The sequence below is a fragment of the Solea solea genome, chromosome 9, assembly GCF_958295425.1.
Source record: "Solea solea chromosome 9, fSolSol10.1, whole genome shotgun sequence".
Classification (NCBI taxonomy): domain Eukaryota; kingdom Metazoa; phylum Chordata; class Actinopteri; order Pleuronectiformes; family Soleidae; genus Solea; species Solea solea.
In genome coordinates this window covers 25,007,774-25,025,244 of record NC_081142.1, presented here as the reverse complement: position 1 = coordinate 25,025,244, position 17,471 = coordinate 25,007,774, and the positions used below count along the sequence as shown (strand labels likewise).

The window sequence follows — 17,471 nt, the reverse complement described above, 5'->3', positions numbered from 1 at the left end:
GTGAAAGGAAAAATGGGAGACAGAGGAGAGGTAGGGGACAGAAAGGAGGGAGATGAGGTAGAGACAGAAGGACCTGGCGGCGATTTGACATCCGGTCAGTAAAGCTCAGTAGGGAACAACAATGCTTGGCTGGTCATTGTCTAACTACAGCATATGTGAGTGTGTGGGTGTGCCCCTTAAGAGAAGATGTGTGAACACTGTGATCAGCTGAGGTCCATGAGAATATAATGAAGTTAAATTACATGAACATTTCATCCTTTTTGGCTGTTTTTAAGCTGTCATGTAATTATAGTATGTCATGTCACCACACTGGGACCAGACCAGGTCCCTGCATTCAGTGTAACTTTGTAATCTTATATCAGAGAGCTATGAACTGAGAAATGAATGGATGTTGGAGATATGGTGTTGAAAAAACAAAACTGTGAGTAAAACTAGCAAAGTTCTCATACTTAATTGCTGCTGCCGTTCATCCGTTCATTCTCTACCATGTTATCCTCCACATGAGCTGGAACCAAACCCAGCTGACAAGGGGCAAACACGGGGTACACCGTGGACAGGTCAACAGTCTATCACAGGGCTGGAGAGGGCTGGAGAGAACTCATGCAAACTCCACACAGAATGGCCCTCGGTCGAACCGGGATACCAAAATTATTCCTATTTGGATACTATTCCAAAACTTATGTCACTGGACATTTAAACTATAGTTTTAACTTAATTTAAACTGTAAAACCAACTTGTATCACTCATATCAGGAATTCCCCCCGAAAATTCATACAGGTACACACACACACGCGATGCTTGATGCAGTAGCATATCAGAGTCTCCATTCATACCTCGTTTTACCTGCTCCAACATGTCATACACACACACAAACACCTGCAGGGGAGGGAGGGGAGGGGGGGCACGCACACACACACACACACACACACACACGGCCCCCTTTGTGCTCCACCCTGCATCCAAAAAATACCTGAGGCGATTGACAGTTCTGTGACTCTTTTACAAGCAATGGCAGGAAGACATTGGTGTGGTTTGTACACATGCTCACACACACACACACACACCTTGTGGAGTGTCTGTTTTGGAGCATGCTGAGACAGATCACTCTTTCATGCTGAACCAGGCAGTGCGAGTGTGTACCTTTGCTCCCCGCTTGTGTTTACCTCCTCTCTCTGCTGCTCTCTCTGCCACGTCAAATGAATGCCTGGGTGCTTGGCTTGCTCCACTGGGAGCCTCGCAGCTAGAGAGCCCTGACTGTGGTCACTTCTCTCTGGGTCAGAGCGCAGAGAAACTACAGGCTTAAAAAGCTTCATACCAACTCTTGAGTAAGGGAGCTGCACTGGCAGGATGTGTCCAGGTCTGTGGAGGCAGTCAGACTGAGGACTCACCTGACGCTGGAGCACATTCTGGGAGAATGGAACAGCTGTTGCAGCTTCTTGATTTTTTGTAATGATGCTTGCAGCTGAAAAATGAGTGGATTTCTCTACAGGGGAAGGTAAGGCTTTTGTTAATGATAGCAGCTGTTGTGATGAGACATTTGGTGAATGTGTGTGGTTTGTGAGCTGCTGTTCTGTGTGTTTGTGTGTGTGTGAGAGAGAGAGAGAGACAGACAGACAGAGAGGTGGCAGAACAAGCACTGGTTAAGTTTAGGGCTAACATTTGAATTGCGGTTAGGTTGACGTTAGGGTTACGCATTCACTGGGTTTTGTTAAGGTTAGGGATTAGGCCTTGGGTAGGCTGTCCAAATGAATGGAAATTGTGATCAAATAATGTATAAGGTACAGGAAGTGAGGACAATTTGGATGGTCCTTGTGTTTTGTCACACCTTAAAAAGGCTGTTTAGGGGTTAAGACTTGGTTTTAGGGGTCAGTTAGGATTTTAATTAGGTTTAAGTTCAGATTAGTTAGTACATTTTTTTACTAGTTGAGATGGTTAAGGTAAGACAGATAAGATAAAATGAGATAATCCTTCATTTTACGCAGTTGATTATGTCTATGAGTGTCCTCACTAAAAACACTGTACAAGATGAAGTGTGTGTGTGTACAAGCTTCTCCTTTGCAAATAAACAATATTTAAAAGTGGTAGTAGAGAAGTAGACCTTTGTGCCAGTGTTACATAAGAACTCATGATGCAGCCTCGACTCCCACAAGAAGAGAGCCTGCATGACAGGCAGTGATTGGCTGAGCTCATTTCAAAGCAAAAGTCTAAATGAGCTGTTAGCTGTAGTCATTGTAACCTTTCTCAGACACAACAGTGTGGTCATGATGAATGCTTTGTTATGAAATGCTCCAAATTGTAATTTATAGGCATTTTCCTGCAGCACACGGTGACATACTGTGTTAGTGCGGAGTAAAACAACTGTGTGGGTTTGAGCAAACTGTAATAAACATTTAAATGAAACACTAAAAAACATCAAGTGTTTATAAAGGTCTTGTCAAGTTCTCGTATTGTAAGTTAACTGGTGCAGTGCAAAATCTGTTTTTGTGTGTGTTTTTAGTAATTGTTGGTTTGGTTCGGAATTGTCGTTTGTTTATTCAACGTCTAAAGACTGTCCAAAGTAGGCTGGGCTATTCCAAGTGTCAGTTTGTTGCACATCATGTTTTACATAGTTTTGAATAGCCACTGCATACCTGTGTTTGTTGGGGTGTTGTTGCAAAATCCGCTGACTCGTTGTAATGCAGACACAACGCATTCAGGGAGTCTTTATTGTTGAGGTCAGACTCCAATCACCCACAAATCTTTTTACCCGCGGATTCAATTCTGCCAAAAGGCCCGCTTATCTTGTCAGGTAGCCCACAGTGCTGTGTGAGTGAGAGGGGGAGTGGCTACAGTAGAGCGGCGAGAGCCAATGTGTGCTTCTTTTATCGATAAATGTAACATTATCTTTTGCATTACTTATCCAAACAACTTATCAAACTTGGCACTGCACTTGCTCGTGTCTGTAGCAAGACACCTGTCCAGTCTGAAATCAATCAGTCCATCTGTTTGAGAAATATGCAAATAACAGTCAGACACACACGCACACACACACGCACACGCACACGCACACAGACAGACATTCCTGCAATTTATAGATAGATATTGGGGTCTTTACTGGTCCTCAGTACCTACTTTTGTTTCTAGTCATTTATCACATGTTGTAAAAATGAAAATAAAGATCCTTGAATCATTTAAATATCGGTTTTATCAATTGGAATTACTTTTTAACATTAAAAACAAACTATTCATCATACAAATAAAATTAAATCAAAACAAAACATTCTGGACAGGTCACCAGTCCATCACAGAACCAACATACAGAGAAAGCAGACAGACTGTGCCTTCCATTGATCAAAGAGAACATACAGTATATAGTGAATCAATACATTTTTTTTTTTCAAATTTTTTTGTTTGTTTTGTTCTTAAAAAAAGAAAGAAAAAAAAAGGTTTAAAACATTTCTTAAAATCCGTGACTGAAAATTAAACAGGCTGAAGGTCAGGGCTTATTTTGATTTATAACCTGTTCAATTAATCAAATAATCCACAATATCAGAAACACTTCCACAAAAACTTTAAATGTTGAAAAGCAATAAACAAATATAAACCAAAACAACAACATTTTTAGATACACAATATCTGGAAATTTAAAAATAAGATTGCCTAATGTGTTATGTACTATAAATGTTATATATTTTATCTGTTGTTAATATTGTGTTTTCCCAATCCATGACCTTTTTTTGGTGAGGGATATTTTAATTGTCATTAAGGACCTTGCTAATTAACCTACACGACTGTCATAACAAACCTGGAACCAGTGCTGTTGTCACAGTCTGCCTAAAAGGGCCTTCACTTAGCAGTGCACTGATGACGACTGCCAGCACATGAAGACGCACAAATGTTGTGACAGGACTTGAGTTTGTCGCTGAGTGCTCGGGTGGTCTGCTGATGTCCACAGCTGCTGAAGAGACCTTTACTGTCCTGTTGCCTGCTCAGCCTCCACTGTCACACACCGTCACCAGCTGTCCTCACCGAGACTCATGCATGGAGGTCTCTGTGAAACACTCACACCTAGGTGGTCAGGATGCTTTAAATAGAGGCAAATACACTGATTGTAGTGAAAGCCTTTGATTCCTGGCTCATTACGTTCTCACCAACATGACAAGTGCCTTCATCTGCTTGATTCTCACTTGTACGGCCTTTACAGCATATCGTTAGTAGCTTACACTCTTCTATTGATCATTCATGAAAGATTCAGAGGTTTTACTAATAAGGAGAAAATCATGAGGATAATGGAAATAATGTTTTTTTTTTTTCATATCATGACAGGAGACAAGGTATTGTCTTAGGTTTTTTTTAAGGACTATTATGTGATGACTGCGTTGCATCGATGTATGTCGACTGAATAAGCGAAATACACAGAATTTTATAAATTTAATATTATATATATATATATATAGCATATATATATTTATATATACATATATTGATTAAAATACATAAAATCCACTATTTTATATTTAAATTACATTTAAAAATGTCACTTAATGACACTTTAAGCCTAATTATTTGTGTTATAGCAGAGTTTGACCATATTTATAGTCAATGTCATTGTTTCTAGCACACGTAAATATCCTTCATTTAACATTAAAAAGACAAAGAAATAAAATAAAGCAGGTATATGATCTGAAATGAATGGTAAGTGTATTAGAAGACCGTGTAATACAGATCATAAACACTAGATATTTTCACTCTCTTTTGAGAAGCACAAACATTTCATGAGTCCAGATAAGTATGCAGTGTGCAGCTTTATATCCACATATGTCTCGTATGTCGGGACATCCAGATATTATTTATAAGCCATATCGTCCAGCCTTACAGAAATATTGATTTGATTTTTATTGTGATATATATCGAAATCGAATGATATGAATGTATATATCATAATGGTATAAATAAAAAAGTAGTAATTATATACTAGTAGTTGATAAATTCTCTGAGAAAGGCTCTTTGTTATATTCTTTTCTTACTAAAGACCTCAGGGATTCCTCCACTCTCTGTCTCTGTCTTTGTTTACTGTTTCTGCAGTGGTGAGCAATGACTGTGTGACTTAAAGCATGCGCTGACTCAGTTTCCACCAGTGTGTGAGTGTGCCTGCTGTTTCTGACATGTCAGTGGGAATATACTCTCTTCTCCTGCTCCTCTGTCAGCTCTGCTCATCCTGGATTAACAGCTTCAGTTGCATATAACGCACACGGGACAGACCGACAGGTATAGGATACAGAGTCGGTGGAGAATTGGAAGCTGGAGGTACAGGTTTCAGTGGAGGACCAGTCAGTGTGTCTGTCTGCTGAGGATGAGCTGCAGGACAGTGTTGAGACCGAGGGCAGTGAGCTGATGATTGTCTCTCGTTTCAGGCACTGTGGTGCAGAAAAACGGGCCCGGCCAAAGAGCATCGGACCCATGATGGGTAAGTGAAATCCTTTTTTTATTTCTTCCTAACTTAACCGAAAAATGTGACGTGTGAAAGTGTGAATTAAATGTCAACAACCTAATAAGCAAGAAAGACAAATGGATTCATTCAACACAACATTGTAACCCTTGGATGCATGACCTCCCAATACACTCTACACTCTTCCATGAGTGGGGTCAAAAACGACCCCAATAGAATCAATGCGTTTTTGCAATAAACTTAAGACAATTCTTTAACTTTGGTTAAAGATGATGATTTACATTATATTTTGGTCAACAAAAGAGTGATTTATACTTAGAGAAACCCTTTATACTGACACTCCTAGGAGATTCCACAGGAAATGCTTGGGGTCATTTTTGACCCTGCTTATGGAAAAGTGGGGTAGTGATACAAAAACTGCTTAAATTTCTTAAAATGAATGAAACGATTTTTAAAAATGCAAATGACCTCATGTCACAAACATATTTTATAAGGAATACCTGGAATATGAAAATATAAAAACTTTTAATTTCAAAGATTTTGAAGAATAACAACCCAACAACCTGTGCATCTCAGGGTTAAGTCTTCAGACAAAAAAAAAAAACATTTTAGGGAATTTGTAATTAACATTAAGTGATTTTAAGCATATTATGGTGATTCGTCAACACAATGTACTTAAGATACTGGTGACTTTGTCAGAGGCTACATGTTCAGGCCATGCCCCCATGAAAGTTAGTGTAATTGAACATCAAGTATGAAAGAGAAAACATGTAGTCTCCCTTATATCCTGAAACTTCATTCGATGGGGAAATATCAGGGAAGTGAAAAGCAACAGTCAGTATAAGAGAAAAAAAGATGCTGCCAAAAAAGTAGCTCCGCCTCTTCATCCTGGTGCTGGGACTGGGACTCACCTGGTCTGACTCACCAGCTTCATTCTACAGTAACTGCATCAAAATACAAGCCAGACCAGTTTGTAACAAGTTATCAAGATAAGCTGTAAAATCTGCCTGAGGCACATAATCTCACCAACTGTCCAATATAATCACAACATGGAGAATAGTTTGGAAGTCTACTGTACCCAGAGCAGTTCTATCAAAGAATAGGTCCAACATGGTTTCATGACCAACTGGACTAATGGACTAACTTACAAAAGTTAATGATGAAAGAGTTTATGAAAGCAAGAAGTGTATGCTATCTTAAGAATACTGTACATGTGCTGCTTTATCTGACCTTTTAAAGAGCATTTTGTAATCCAATCTGAAGTTTGCGTTGCTTTGTAAATTAATTACACCTACACAAGAACAAAACTGAGCTGCGACTTTATTCCTTCAATTAGGACAGGTGTCGACCACCTATCCTCCGCACGAGGGTCACGGGAGCCAATCACAGCTGACATAGGTCACCAGTCCATTGCAGGACCAACACCCGGAGACGACGTAACTTAAAGTGTCCACTGAACCGCTGCATATTTTTAGACTGTGGGAGGAAACCAGAGAACCTGGAGAAAACTCACTCACACATGGGGTGAATATGCAAACCACTCCACCTCCGTGTCACCCATGAACTATGATTCACTTAGACCTTGGAATTCTTTCAGTTTTATCATAATAATAACATGTGTTTGGAAATAAAATGAAGGTGGGCATTATTTTAGGGTTTTTGGTTAAATATGTATGTCAGGGAGTTTCTTCACATGTACTGTGTGTGTGTGTGTGTGTGTGTGTGTGTGTGTGTGTGTGTGTGTGTGTGTGTGTGAGAAAAGGGAATTTGTAGCAGTGCGTCAGTCCTATTAGTGTTGTGTAATATTCTGTGCTCCGGCTGATGCGGACACTGCAGCTGTTAGCAGCGCAGGCCTCCATCCAGAAGACCTTATACCTTGAAGAAACAGCAGCTCTTTAATAATATTTAATGTGCTGCAATTTTAAAAGAACCACCAGAAATCGGAATTCTGCCAAACCCATCTTAATTAAGCCCCTCTGGGCCCAGTCCCTTTCCACCTCCGCCCCCTTTTCTACTGCACACCTACTGGCTCTGCTTTTAAACGAGTCAAACTCGAGTTATTGTACAAATCCTTCCTGTATGAAGGTTCTGGGAAAACTCCTGGCCCTCAGTAGAGCTTACATTTGGCTGTGAGACGTCTTTGGGCCTGGAAATGTTTCAGCTGGATGAGATTCTTGAGTGTGGACACGGCTCATATATATATATACAGGCTTAATTGGGTTTTAATGAGGAAAGGGTTGATCAGAATATCCTGAGGTGTTGAGGTTCCAGGCCCATGCTTTTAGATTAATGATTCTTCTCAGTAACACTGGAGCAGTTTTAAAACACTGTGGTTTGCACATGCCTTTGCAGCACACACTTGGCAAGACTTTTTTGTTCCTGCTTATATGAATAAATAAATAGATTAAATAATAATAATAATAATAATAATGATAACAACAATAATAATAATAATAATAATAATAAACACCACTCAATGTTCACATGCTATATTTGTTTGTTCTGATCAGATCACCAGGTGAAGTCTGGAATGAAGCATCAAAGTCCTAGAAGTGCTAAATAAGTTGGGTTATCTAGAGTTTCATGATGACTGCCTGTGAGGACCCAAACAGAGCACTAATCCAAATACAGCATTGATGCTGACATCCATGTGTTTAAAGCCTGCAGTTAAAATTAAATGATGTTATTGGAAAACAAAAGCTTTCATCATCAATGTTTGGCCCCCTATGAACCTGGCATTAGAATGTGTTTTCTGCGATCACATTGCACCTGTCCACATCCCTTACGTCAACTCAGGTGGTCAGGCAGAATGTGTCTCTCAGCCTGAGATAAATCACGTACTGGCTTCTGCGTTGATGCATCTCCATTTACTCCAGTATTAAATAAAAAAAAAAAAAAAAAACGCAAACCTATAACTGACTGAAAAAAACGAACTAAAAATAATACTATTATTTTTATAACTATGTTGAAAAACGAAATATATTTTCGATATTTTTTTATTTTATATCAATATATATATATTCATATATATAATATATATATATGATTTTTAGGATGTTTTGGCTTAAATCAGTAGTCAGGCTTCAAGGGGCAGAGTACAGCCTGTCAGAATTTATTAGAAGAAGAAGAAAGAGAAGTGATGAGCTAGACCGTACGCACACAGAAAGGCCCTTGTTCGGACCGAGTTGCAACTCTGAGGCAACAGTGTAAGCCACTACACCGCGGTTTATCGGAAAATATTTCTAGAAAAAGCAGGAAAGCCAGTGCTTATTAGGATCTGCCATATTGCAGACTAGAGTGTCACTATCAGTGGGATACAGCTACACAACACAGACTGACACAGTACAGACTGGATCAAAGTAAATCAAAGGATCACTATGCATGCTGCAAAGAAAACTGAAAAACTAGCTGGTATGAATCTCATGTTCCTATGAGCACGACAGGGAATCTCTTACTCATTTAACTGCACGTCTTCTCATATATTTAACTGGTTTCCAAAATGCGATGGAAATGAAAAGGCAAATCAAGTTTTCTGTGAAAACCTCAAACCAAGGTTTAGGTTATGAAAAGGTTTAGGTTATGGTTTGGTAATTTCCCAATATGGAAAAAGGTCATTGTGGTCTTGCTTCAGAATACTGGGCTTGCTCTTTTCTTTCCAACGTTTAAATTTAGATTTTATTTATTTACATCTTCCCCTTTTCTGTCTGTACAGATTACTCATGTGATGATGCGGTTAAAGGCCCTTCGGTACAGATGCACAGCCTCAGAGAGTTTGAACAGGTAAGAATAAAAGCTGTGTTCTTGCTCTGGTGGTGCAGATATTACTGCTGTGAGCAGAAGAACTGATCTTCTCAGTGCTACTGGAAAATGACTCTTGAGTAATATTAGCCACTTAAATGTGTCCACACTTGTCTCTGCTCTGTATCAGTCATTGCAGCTGTATTTAGGTGTGTTTGTTGACATGATGTGGCAACTGAAACTCTACATGAGTCAGTCTCCTGTTAATTCTCCATAATAGCCGTCATTTCATCTTTCACGCAGGCTGTAGAACTATTTCTGGCTATGATCCTGCTCACACATCCGCCCTGAATGCTCCAATCACAGGGTTGACACCTGTAAGCTGAGGTGTGAGTGTGAGATAATGTGTCCTGAATGCATCTTTAGATCCATTTCAGAGGTAGTCTCTCTCTCTCTGGGACACCTGGGTCCACATTGTTTTGCATGTGTGAACACAAATGTTTGCCACTCCCTCAACAAAGTGCTCTTACCTGCTGCAGTTTCACAATGAACCTCATGTATTTGTACATTACCTGTCATGCCCCTACAACGGTTTATTTGATAACCGAAAGAAGAGTCTCAAGGCAAATCCCCAGACACTGGTGCTGATAGTAGTTGATGACCAGTTGAGAATGATGAAGGGTTAACTTCTACGGCCAGCCAGTCGGGCACTGCGTTGGTCACCTGCCTCAGCTTGACGGCGCCTTGTCTCACTCACAGTGCTGTGAGAGTGAGAGGGGGAGTGGCTGCAGTAGAGCGGCGAGAGCGGCGTAAGCCAATGTGTGCTTCTTTTACCGATATCTTTTGCATTACTTCCCCAAACCATGTTGAACTTGGCTCTGCCCGTCGCAAGACACCTGTCAAGTTTGATCAGTCGGTTCGAGACATATGCGAGTAACACACACACACACACACACACACACAGACAGACAGATGATAATGGATAATGAGCAGCAGAATTCACGTCTGAAACCTTTTGCGAGAGCTTTTTTGTGTTCTTCTCACATTACTAGCACAGGGTTGCTGTCCTGACATAAAACAAATGACTTGAGAGGAGATGAATGAGAATAGAACAAAGTGACTGAACTTACACTAGAGTTACCAGTTTCAAGAATTTTCGTAGCTGTGATATAACCATTAAGTACTTTTTTTGCTAATAGCCTTTAACCCTGGAAGACTTGTGTTGCCAAACTTAAATGGAAGTAATCGTATCCTCACAAGTATCTGCGATGATGGCAGACGCCTGAAAGACCAAATTAACTATAAAAGGTAGCAGTGACTGTGCGCAAAGGGGCCTTACATACACAGACATATTTTTAGAAGATAATCTGAATGACCGCACATCTCAGTCACTAATATGCCTGGCTGGTTTCAAACTAAGGAGATGAGAGCCATAGTTTTTTTTTCTGCTGGTTCTGTGCCAGAGTAATGGATTCTGGGATGTTTGCCAGGTGCATTTTGGGTCTGATATAACGCCTGCTGCAATTATGCTGTTCCCCTTTTTGGTGTAAGACAGAGCTACAGAAGGGGGGAGGTGGTGATTATAGTAATGTCGGGTTGCGGGTGGAGGTCAAATGTTGTGGTCACATCCACCTCTTCCAACAAACGCTGATTGATTCTGAGCAATGTTCATTTTTTTGTTCAGTCACTAATCAAGAGCAAATGTTTTAGATGCTTTGCAAAACATGCACATCACTTCATCTCTATATTTGTAAACATAGTCACTATTTGTTATCTAGATCAGTGTGTCCCGAAGACAGGGTCGGGACCCACTCATAGCTTGTTTTTATGGGTTGTTTTTTTGCTAAAATGTCTTAATTCTAGATTTATGTCTATATATTTTAAATAATGCGTATAAAATGACATTTTTTTTAATTTTTAATTTAAAATGGTATCAGATGGCTGGAAAGTAGTTGCTCCATTAAGCACAAATTTGCTTTGTGATTTGAACATTTTATTGTGAGAACACATCATTACGGGGGTTGAATTGTAAAATAAAGGAGAAAACAAAACCATTTTCACAGAAACTATTTTTACTTGAATGAACAATACAGATCAGTGATTGTTCCACATACAGTCGACGGCACTGCACATCCACAGCTCATTCTTGTCTTGCTGTGTCCGAGTCTCCGCCTGCAGTAGATGGATTTCACTCGTGTGTCAGAATTGTGCATTTGCTTCTCGTAAAGCATTTAGGTTCATGACAGAAAGTCACTAGATCTGTTGCTAGTCTCTTTTTTGAAAAAAAAGAAGAAAAGTCTGTCGCTAAATATGCACACGGAAGCGTGGCTCTGTTCATTGTGTCTCAGTTTCTGTTATTATATCTCTGTTTTTGGTGTAGCGTTGCAGCGTCACTTACAGTCCTGGCATATGTACTACAGTGTTTGAGTCATAATTTGTATTTACATTTTTTTTTTAAAGGTTTCTTGAATGCATCTCGTTGACTCCTGCGTTACTTTCACAAGCTGTCATGTGCTGAAGTTTAGAATATTTGATGACTAAAGTATATTCAAATACACATTTACACTGGAAATGCCCGTCCTTAATCATACATTAATTTTTTTTTTTAGCCACGCTCACAATATTAACTCTGATCAACATGCTTTTTTTTCTTCTTCTAATGGTCATGTGACATGATGTAGTTTTAATATTAGCTGTGGTGTCCATGTCCACAGTGAAGCCCTTTGTATTGACACATACAGTAAGAGTAGTTAGTTTTGCAGCCTTTAACCAACTAGTTCTGTGTCCTAAATGTGACCAAACTTCAGCTTCTGTTCATTTGAGGCTTCCTGGCACTGAAGACATTCTTTGACCAACAGCTGTGTGTTTATGTCATATAAAGGCTCCATAGTTATTTGACAAGAATCTAAAAGACAGGTCTTTATAGTAAAATGCTGGCACTCATAACCATGGGAAGGTTTCTGTGATTCCAAGCAAACCAGATAATAATATCTTTACAAACCTCAAGAACTCTGTTGCAAGGAAACTTTACATTTTAATTTCTCCTTCCTCTTACAGATAAAATATAGTCGAAGCATCAGTGTCATATGTTTAGTTTTGATAAACAACATTTTAGCTATATCTAAACCTGTTATTTTTCTGTTTGATTGTGCTATATAAAGTACAGATGTTGGTGGTAAATCCCTAAATCAGCCTAAAATAAGTGATCCGGTGCAAAAGTGGGCTTGTAACAACAGTCAAACAAACGTTATCACTGTAATGGATTTTGGATGGATGTCAATGTAGAGAATTGAGGAACTGAGAAATCTGGCAAGAACATGCATGAAACTCCGCTCACAGGGCGAGACTTTCAGGCTGGAGCATGTGATTTATCTGATTTCTATCACTGGGCTGGAGTATTTACAGTTCAGGCTCTCACAGTATAACAAACGGAAACAACTGATTTTCAATAAAGAGCAGAGACATAACAGTCAGGGCCTTGTCTGAAAAATTTCCACATTCTGACGGAGCAAATTAAAAGTTTGTTGACCTTTTTTTTGCCGCTGTAGTTTTACATTAAGCGTTTCTGACAGTGGCAGCGTATGTTGGTCCTCTGATCTTAATTGAACAGTCTGCATTATTGAATCCAGCTTATGTCTTTGTGTGTGTGTGTGTGTGTGTGTGTGTGTGTGTGAGAGAGGGAGAGAGGGAGAGAGAGGGAGAGAGAGAGAGTGAGAGTGTGTCCTCTCTCCACATTTGCGTTAGTTTAAAGAATCAATCTTCCCACTGACTGGTTGGAAGAAACATGACGCTGCCAGAGCAGCGTTTGTAACTGTCAAACATCGCTCTGTAGTCTTGAGGTTTCAGAAAAAGAGAAAAAAAAAAATTCAAAATGCCCCTCTCACAAATGGCCTTTATTAGTCCGCAGCAGAAATTGAAAGCACATGGTCTCCTATAAATGTGAATTCAAACCGACCACAGAGATTGATAGAAGAAGGGGGAGGAATGCATATAATTTTGGCCATTAAAACCTCAGGACAAATTAGGGTTGTTAATCTGTTATTTTGCCCTCAGTCTCAGCATTCACTTCTACAAAGCCACATATGCCATGAAAGGTCCGTCAGTGTTGAATTACCATCAGCAGAGTGGCAGTAATGGACCATACTCAGTATTAGTACGAAGACCAGAGACGGATCATGCAGTTCTGCAGCTGACAGCAGGGATGAAGCCAGCGTGCGACATGAATGCTACATTTCTTTTGATTGCCTTTATCTCCTCTTCGCTTCTTGTTCTCCCCAAGTTTTTGTTGTGGTATTTGGAACTAGGTCAGAATACTGTGTGGGTGTCTGTGTGCGAGCGAGTGAGCGAGCGAGCTGCTGCCTCTGGTTTGCTGCTTTGTGCAGCTGGCATCTCTGAGTCTGGATGAAAGAAAAACACCGTACAGAAATATCCTGTCATCCAGCAACTGATGTTGTTCGACTGATGCTCTGTCATTGAGCACATGTTGTCAAGTCACAGTGAGCTGAAAATGAAATGTCTTCATCTTTTACAAAATATTCAGAGTCACAGAATCAGATAAGTTGTTGCTAAGGTTTTCAGTGCAGTGGCCAGTAAGGAGATTCCATGTGAAGTTCACTGGTTACCAAGTGGCTGGTAGTTAGTTTCAAATGCATTATGAAGGCGAATTTATGCTCAATTTGAGATACATTTGCAGACAAATATGGCCTTTTATCACCATACTATACATTCATTTTTTTAATTCATTATTCCCACACAAATTTACAAGAGCGTACAAACTCAGATTAAAATCAGCACCCTGGGAATTTTGTTCTGAGACCAGGGACAGGGACCCGAGCAGGAGTGCTTCCCAGAGAAAAGAAGTCAAGTTAGCTTTATTTCTAAAGCACATTTTAAAACAACCAGGGTTCACCAGGTACAACAGCAAGGTCGTAAAATAATAAGTGGAGGAGATAGATGGCTTTCGCCAGGTTGGCACTTTCAAACAATTTTGCGGTAAAGCAGTAGCTACATAGTGTTAGATTTTCTAAACACTCTTTCAAAACACTCATTAAAGTGTAGTGTTTAGTCATTTAAAGTGTAAATATAGCTTTCTAACATTCTGAAAATAACATTTACAGTGCTTAACTGAAACTCTTTCAAAAACGTGTTTAAAACTAAAAATGTTATTGTTATAAACTGAATTCACCTTTTTATACCCAAATTTGAGCCGGCTCACTGGGCTTCTCTGAGAAGTCAGAAATTCATTCATGGATAACAATAATAGTTATATTTTAGCATTAAAATATCATTTAGATTAAAGAGCTTCTAAATACTGGTGTATTAACCATTACAGAAACATAAAAAAATAATTTTGATAATTACCAATGCTGTTAATTTAGAGCAACTGTGGCACAAACCTTACATTGGGTGGTGGTCTTACAGTGGTGTAATAGGGATTTAAAATAAGTTATACAAACAAGTTAAATAAAAAAACACGTAACATCTGCTATGCATACAACATAATACTTTATGTTTACATCAGATCACTGTTTAAGAAATAAGTGAGCATATCAGTGGAAAACAACGCATCATTAAAACATAATTATGTGTCATCAAAGGAGGAGCAGAACAGTTTTATTATCTTATACAGCATATATACTGTAAGACAAGTAGCTTTTGTTAGAATAGATATTTTCAGACTGTTGTCTTTAATTTCAGGAAGCAGCAGCCATATCCACACGACCTCAGTGATATTGAAGCGTGAGGCAGTTTTCTCAGATCTCCTTCTAATAATAGATATGGATGCCATCGTGTCCAGCTGTCTGTGAGCCCCGCCCTCCGACCTATCACTGGACAAAATGTGCAGTTAAATCAGATTTTTCACAAAGTCTTTGGATTTGTTTCAGGTAAATATAAAGGTAAATCAAGGTTCTTTGTAGCGTTGTGATGAGTAAACTATAGGTTACGAAGAGTTTTGAAGTGCATCCGGTGAATGAGCCTCGATGACCGTTAATGGATGACCTAACGGCGCTGGAGTCAGTTTTCACCACAGCAGCACTCAGACAGACTGCAGATCAATACACAGCAGCTCAGTTTTCAGCTTAGTGCTCAGATTAGCTGTCCTTCATTCTCACACACACACACACACACACACACACACACACACACACACACACACACACGTACATATACACACAGGATAGCACAGCTATACTTTTAAGGACTCAGCATTGCCTTCTAGCCTAGACAAAATTTTTCCACTAACCTTAACCATAACCACAATTCAAATCTTGGCCATAATGTCAACCTCAAAAAATGAGGTTCTGTCTCACTAGGACCAGGTCTTGTACTCAAGGTCAGTGTTTATGACAGAAAAGGTCCTAAACATGTACACACACACACACACACACACACAGAGAGAGAGAGAGATAGGTGTACACAATGTTACATCATACATGTTTTTATCAGTTGCCATACAAAGTAGTGGTATTCTTCTCTACCTTACAAATACATGTGAGCTATGATAAGAATACAAGTAAAATGTTATTTATCAACTTAGTACAATACAATTTGCCTTGTGTAGAAATTAATTTCAAATTGAGAACAATAAGCCGGATCCATCACTGCTTACCTTCAAATACATAGTTGAGAAAAGGCCTGTTATGGATCTACTGACTTAATGTACATGTATAAACAAAATTTTCAACCCTGTAGATATAAAGTGAAGCCTGACACACCTCATGCCCATAATATCAAAGTAAACTGCATTTCACACAGTGGATTTACGAGCGAGAAAATCACAATGCAGCATTTCTACACCATGTTAACCCCACAAAGTGAGGTCATACTCCGTTCGTAACATGCAGATGTTACAAACGGAGTATTTCTTATTTTGAGAGCAGGCCAGCTTCACTGCACCGCACTTGCACCACCATCTGGACAGTAAGAGGCATGGACAAACTGTGCGAGCGGTGCTCTGGTAGCCTGCGCTCCACTTTGTTAATGGATCCCAGGTGTGTGCAGTAAATTTGTGCTCCTCTCCGGCGGGTCAGAGAAGACATATTGACTTGATCACGGCGTCAGTCATGGATGATAATTGTTCAGTTAAAATGTACAGTAATCTGCTCCCTACACACTCTCACAGCAGTAATACAGACCGGTGTGTGTGTGTGGCTCACTTTGTTCCTTTGTTTCATACATGGATGTTACATATTTACATGTGCATGCTTGTTCTATATTGTGTACAGACACATTTAATGTGTATTTTTCAGTCCAATACATTTATTTAGTATATTTTAACAACAACACTACCGCTCTCCTGAGCCCATACATCATATGAAAACAATTACAAACCAAAAAAGGCAAATGAAAAGACACATACAGGGAAAAAAGAAGGTATTTTTATGAATCAGTCTTATAGTTAGTGGCAGGCCGGATCCTGCAATTACACTGACAGTGTTGTGAGCCGTTAATGCCGGAGTCAGAGAGGCAGAGAGACCACAGCGTATGTACATCGGCTCAGCCTACATGACAGTCACTGATAATGGCTGTTCATGGCAGCTTGATCAGGAAAAGACGGGAAACATTTAAACCGTTAGAGAAGAGAAATGAAAAGTGTTTCAGGCTCTAAGGTCTAAAAACACACTCCAAAGCAAAGATTTTATATGAAATGTTCATTTTTTTGTTTGTCATTTGTACACACACACACACACATAGTTACAGTGCTTCAGAATTGTTTGCAGGCCTCTCGAGGCAGCAGTGTAAGAATATGGGAAAGTTATAACTCTGCAATCAGAGCTATTCCCAACTCTGTGTTATGCTTAATCAAGAGAATTCCCTCTGCAGCCCCTTTGCCTCCCTCAACGTTGAATTGAAGTTTTTATGATAATAATAATAATTCCATTACACAGACATTAGTAATATTTCTAATTACATTTCACAGTACAGAACATCTTAGAATTTGATCAGTTTCTTTATATTGAATCACAGATGGTAAACTTGAATAGGGATGATACAATGTGGGATTTTGAAATAAGGCTCTCACAATAAGTGGATTGTGGCGGGTTTCCTTTAAGGGAGGGCTCTTAAACTCAAATGACCTACAGCATCTAGTCTGCTCAGTCAAGGCCTGACAAGTCGACACAAAAAAGTCACGATCTATGACGATATTTCACAAAATCTCAAAATGAAAGTGTTTTTATTTTATTTGAAACAATATATAGTTCAAAATAAAAAAACTCATGTATGATGCAAAATCAATCTATTCATGAACAAAATACAGAAATAACTCATAAGTTGATATTATGCAGCGGGCCAAATTAAATCA

At 39.3% G+C, this 17,471-nt stretch overlaps 1 protein-coding gene across 3 annotated transcripts in view; it reads left to right on the top strand.

The window, feature by feature from the left end:
- Nucleotides 1-17,471, top strand: part of pde4dip (phosphodiesterase 4D interacting protein) — a 111,738-nt gene that overhangs the window by 13,876 nt on the left and 80,391 nt on the right. For 2 of the 3 annotated variants that reach the window (XM_058637554.1, XM_058637553.1), the window contains exons 1-3: nucleotides 1,096-1,495; nucleotides 5,394-5,446; nucleotides 9,141-9,208. In XM_058637554.1, the coding sequence (XP_058493537.1) occupies nucleotides 1,470-1,495; nucleotides 5,394-5,446; nucleotides 9,141-9,208 (147 nt within the window). In that variant the 5' untranslated portion in view covers nucleotides 1,096-1,469. Of the gene's footprint in view, nucleotides 1-1,095; nucleotides 1,496-5,393; nucleotides 5,447-9,140; nucleotides 9,209-17,471 lie in introns of those variants that run through there. The other variant, XM_058637555.1, reaches the window with a different exon arrangement.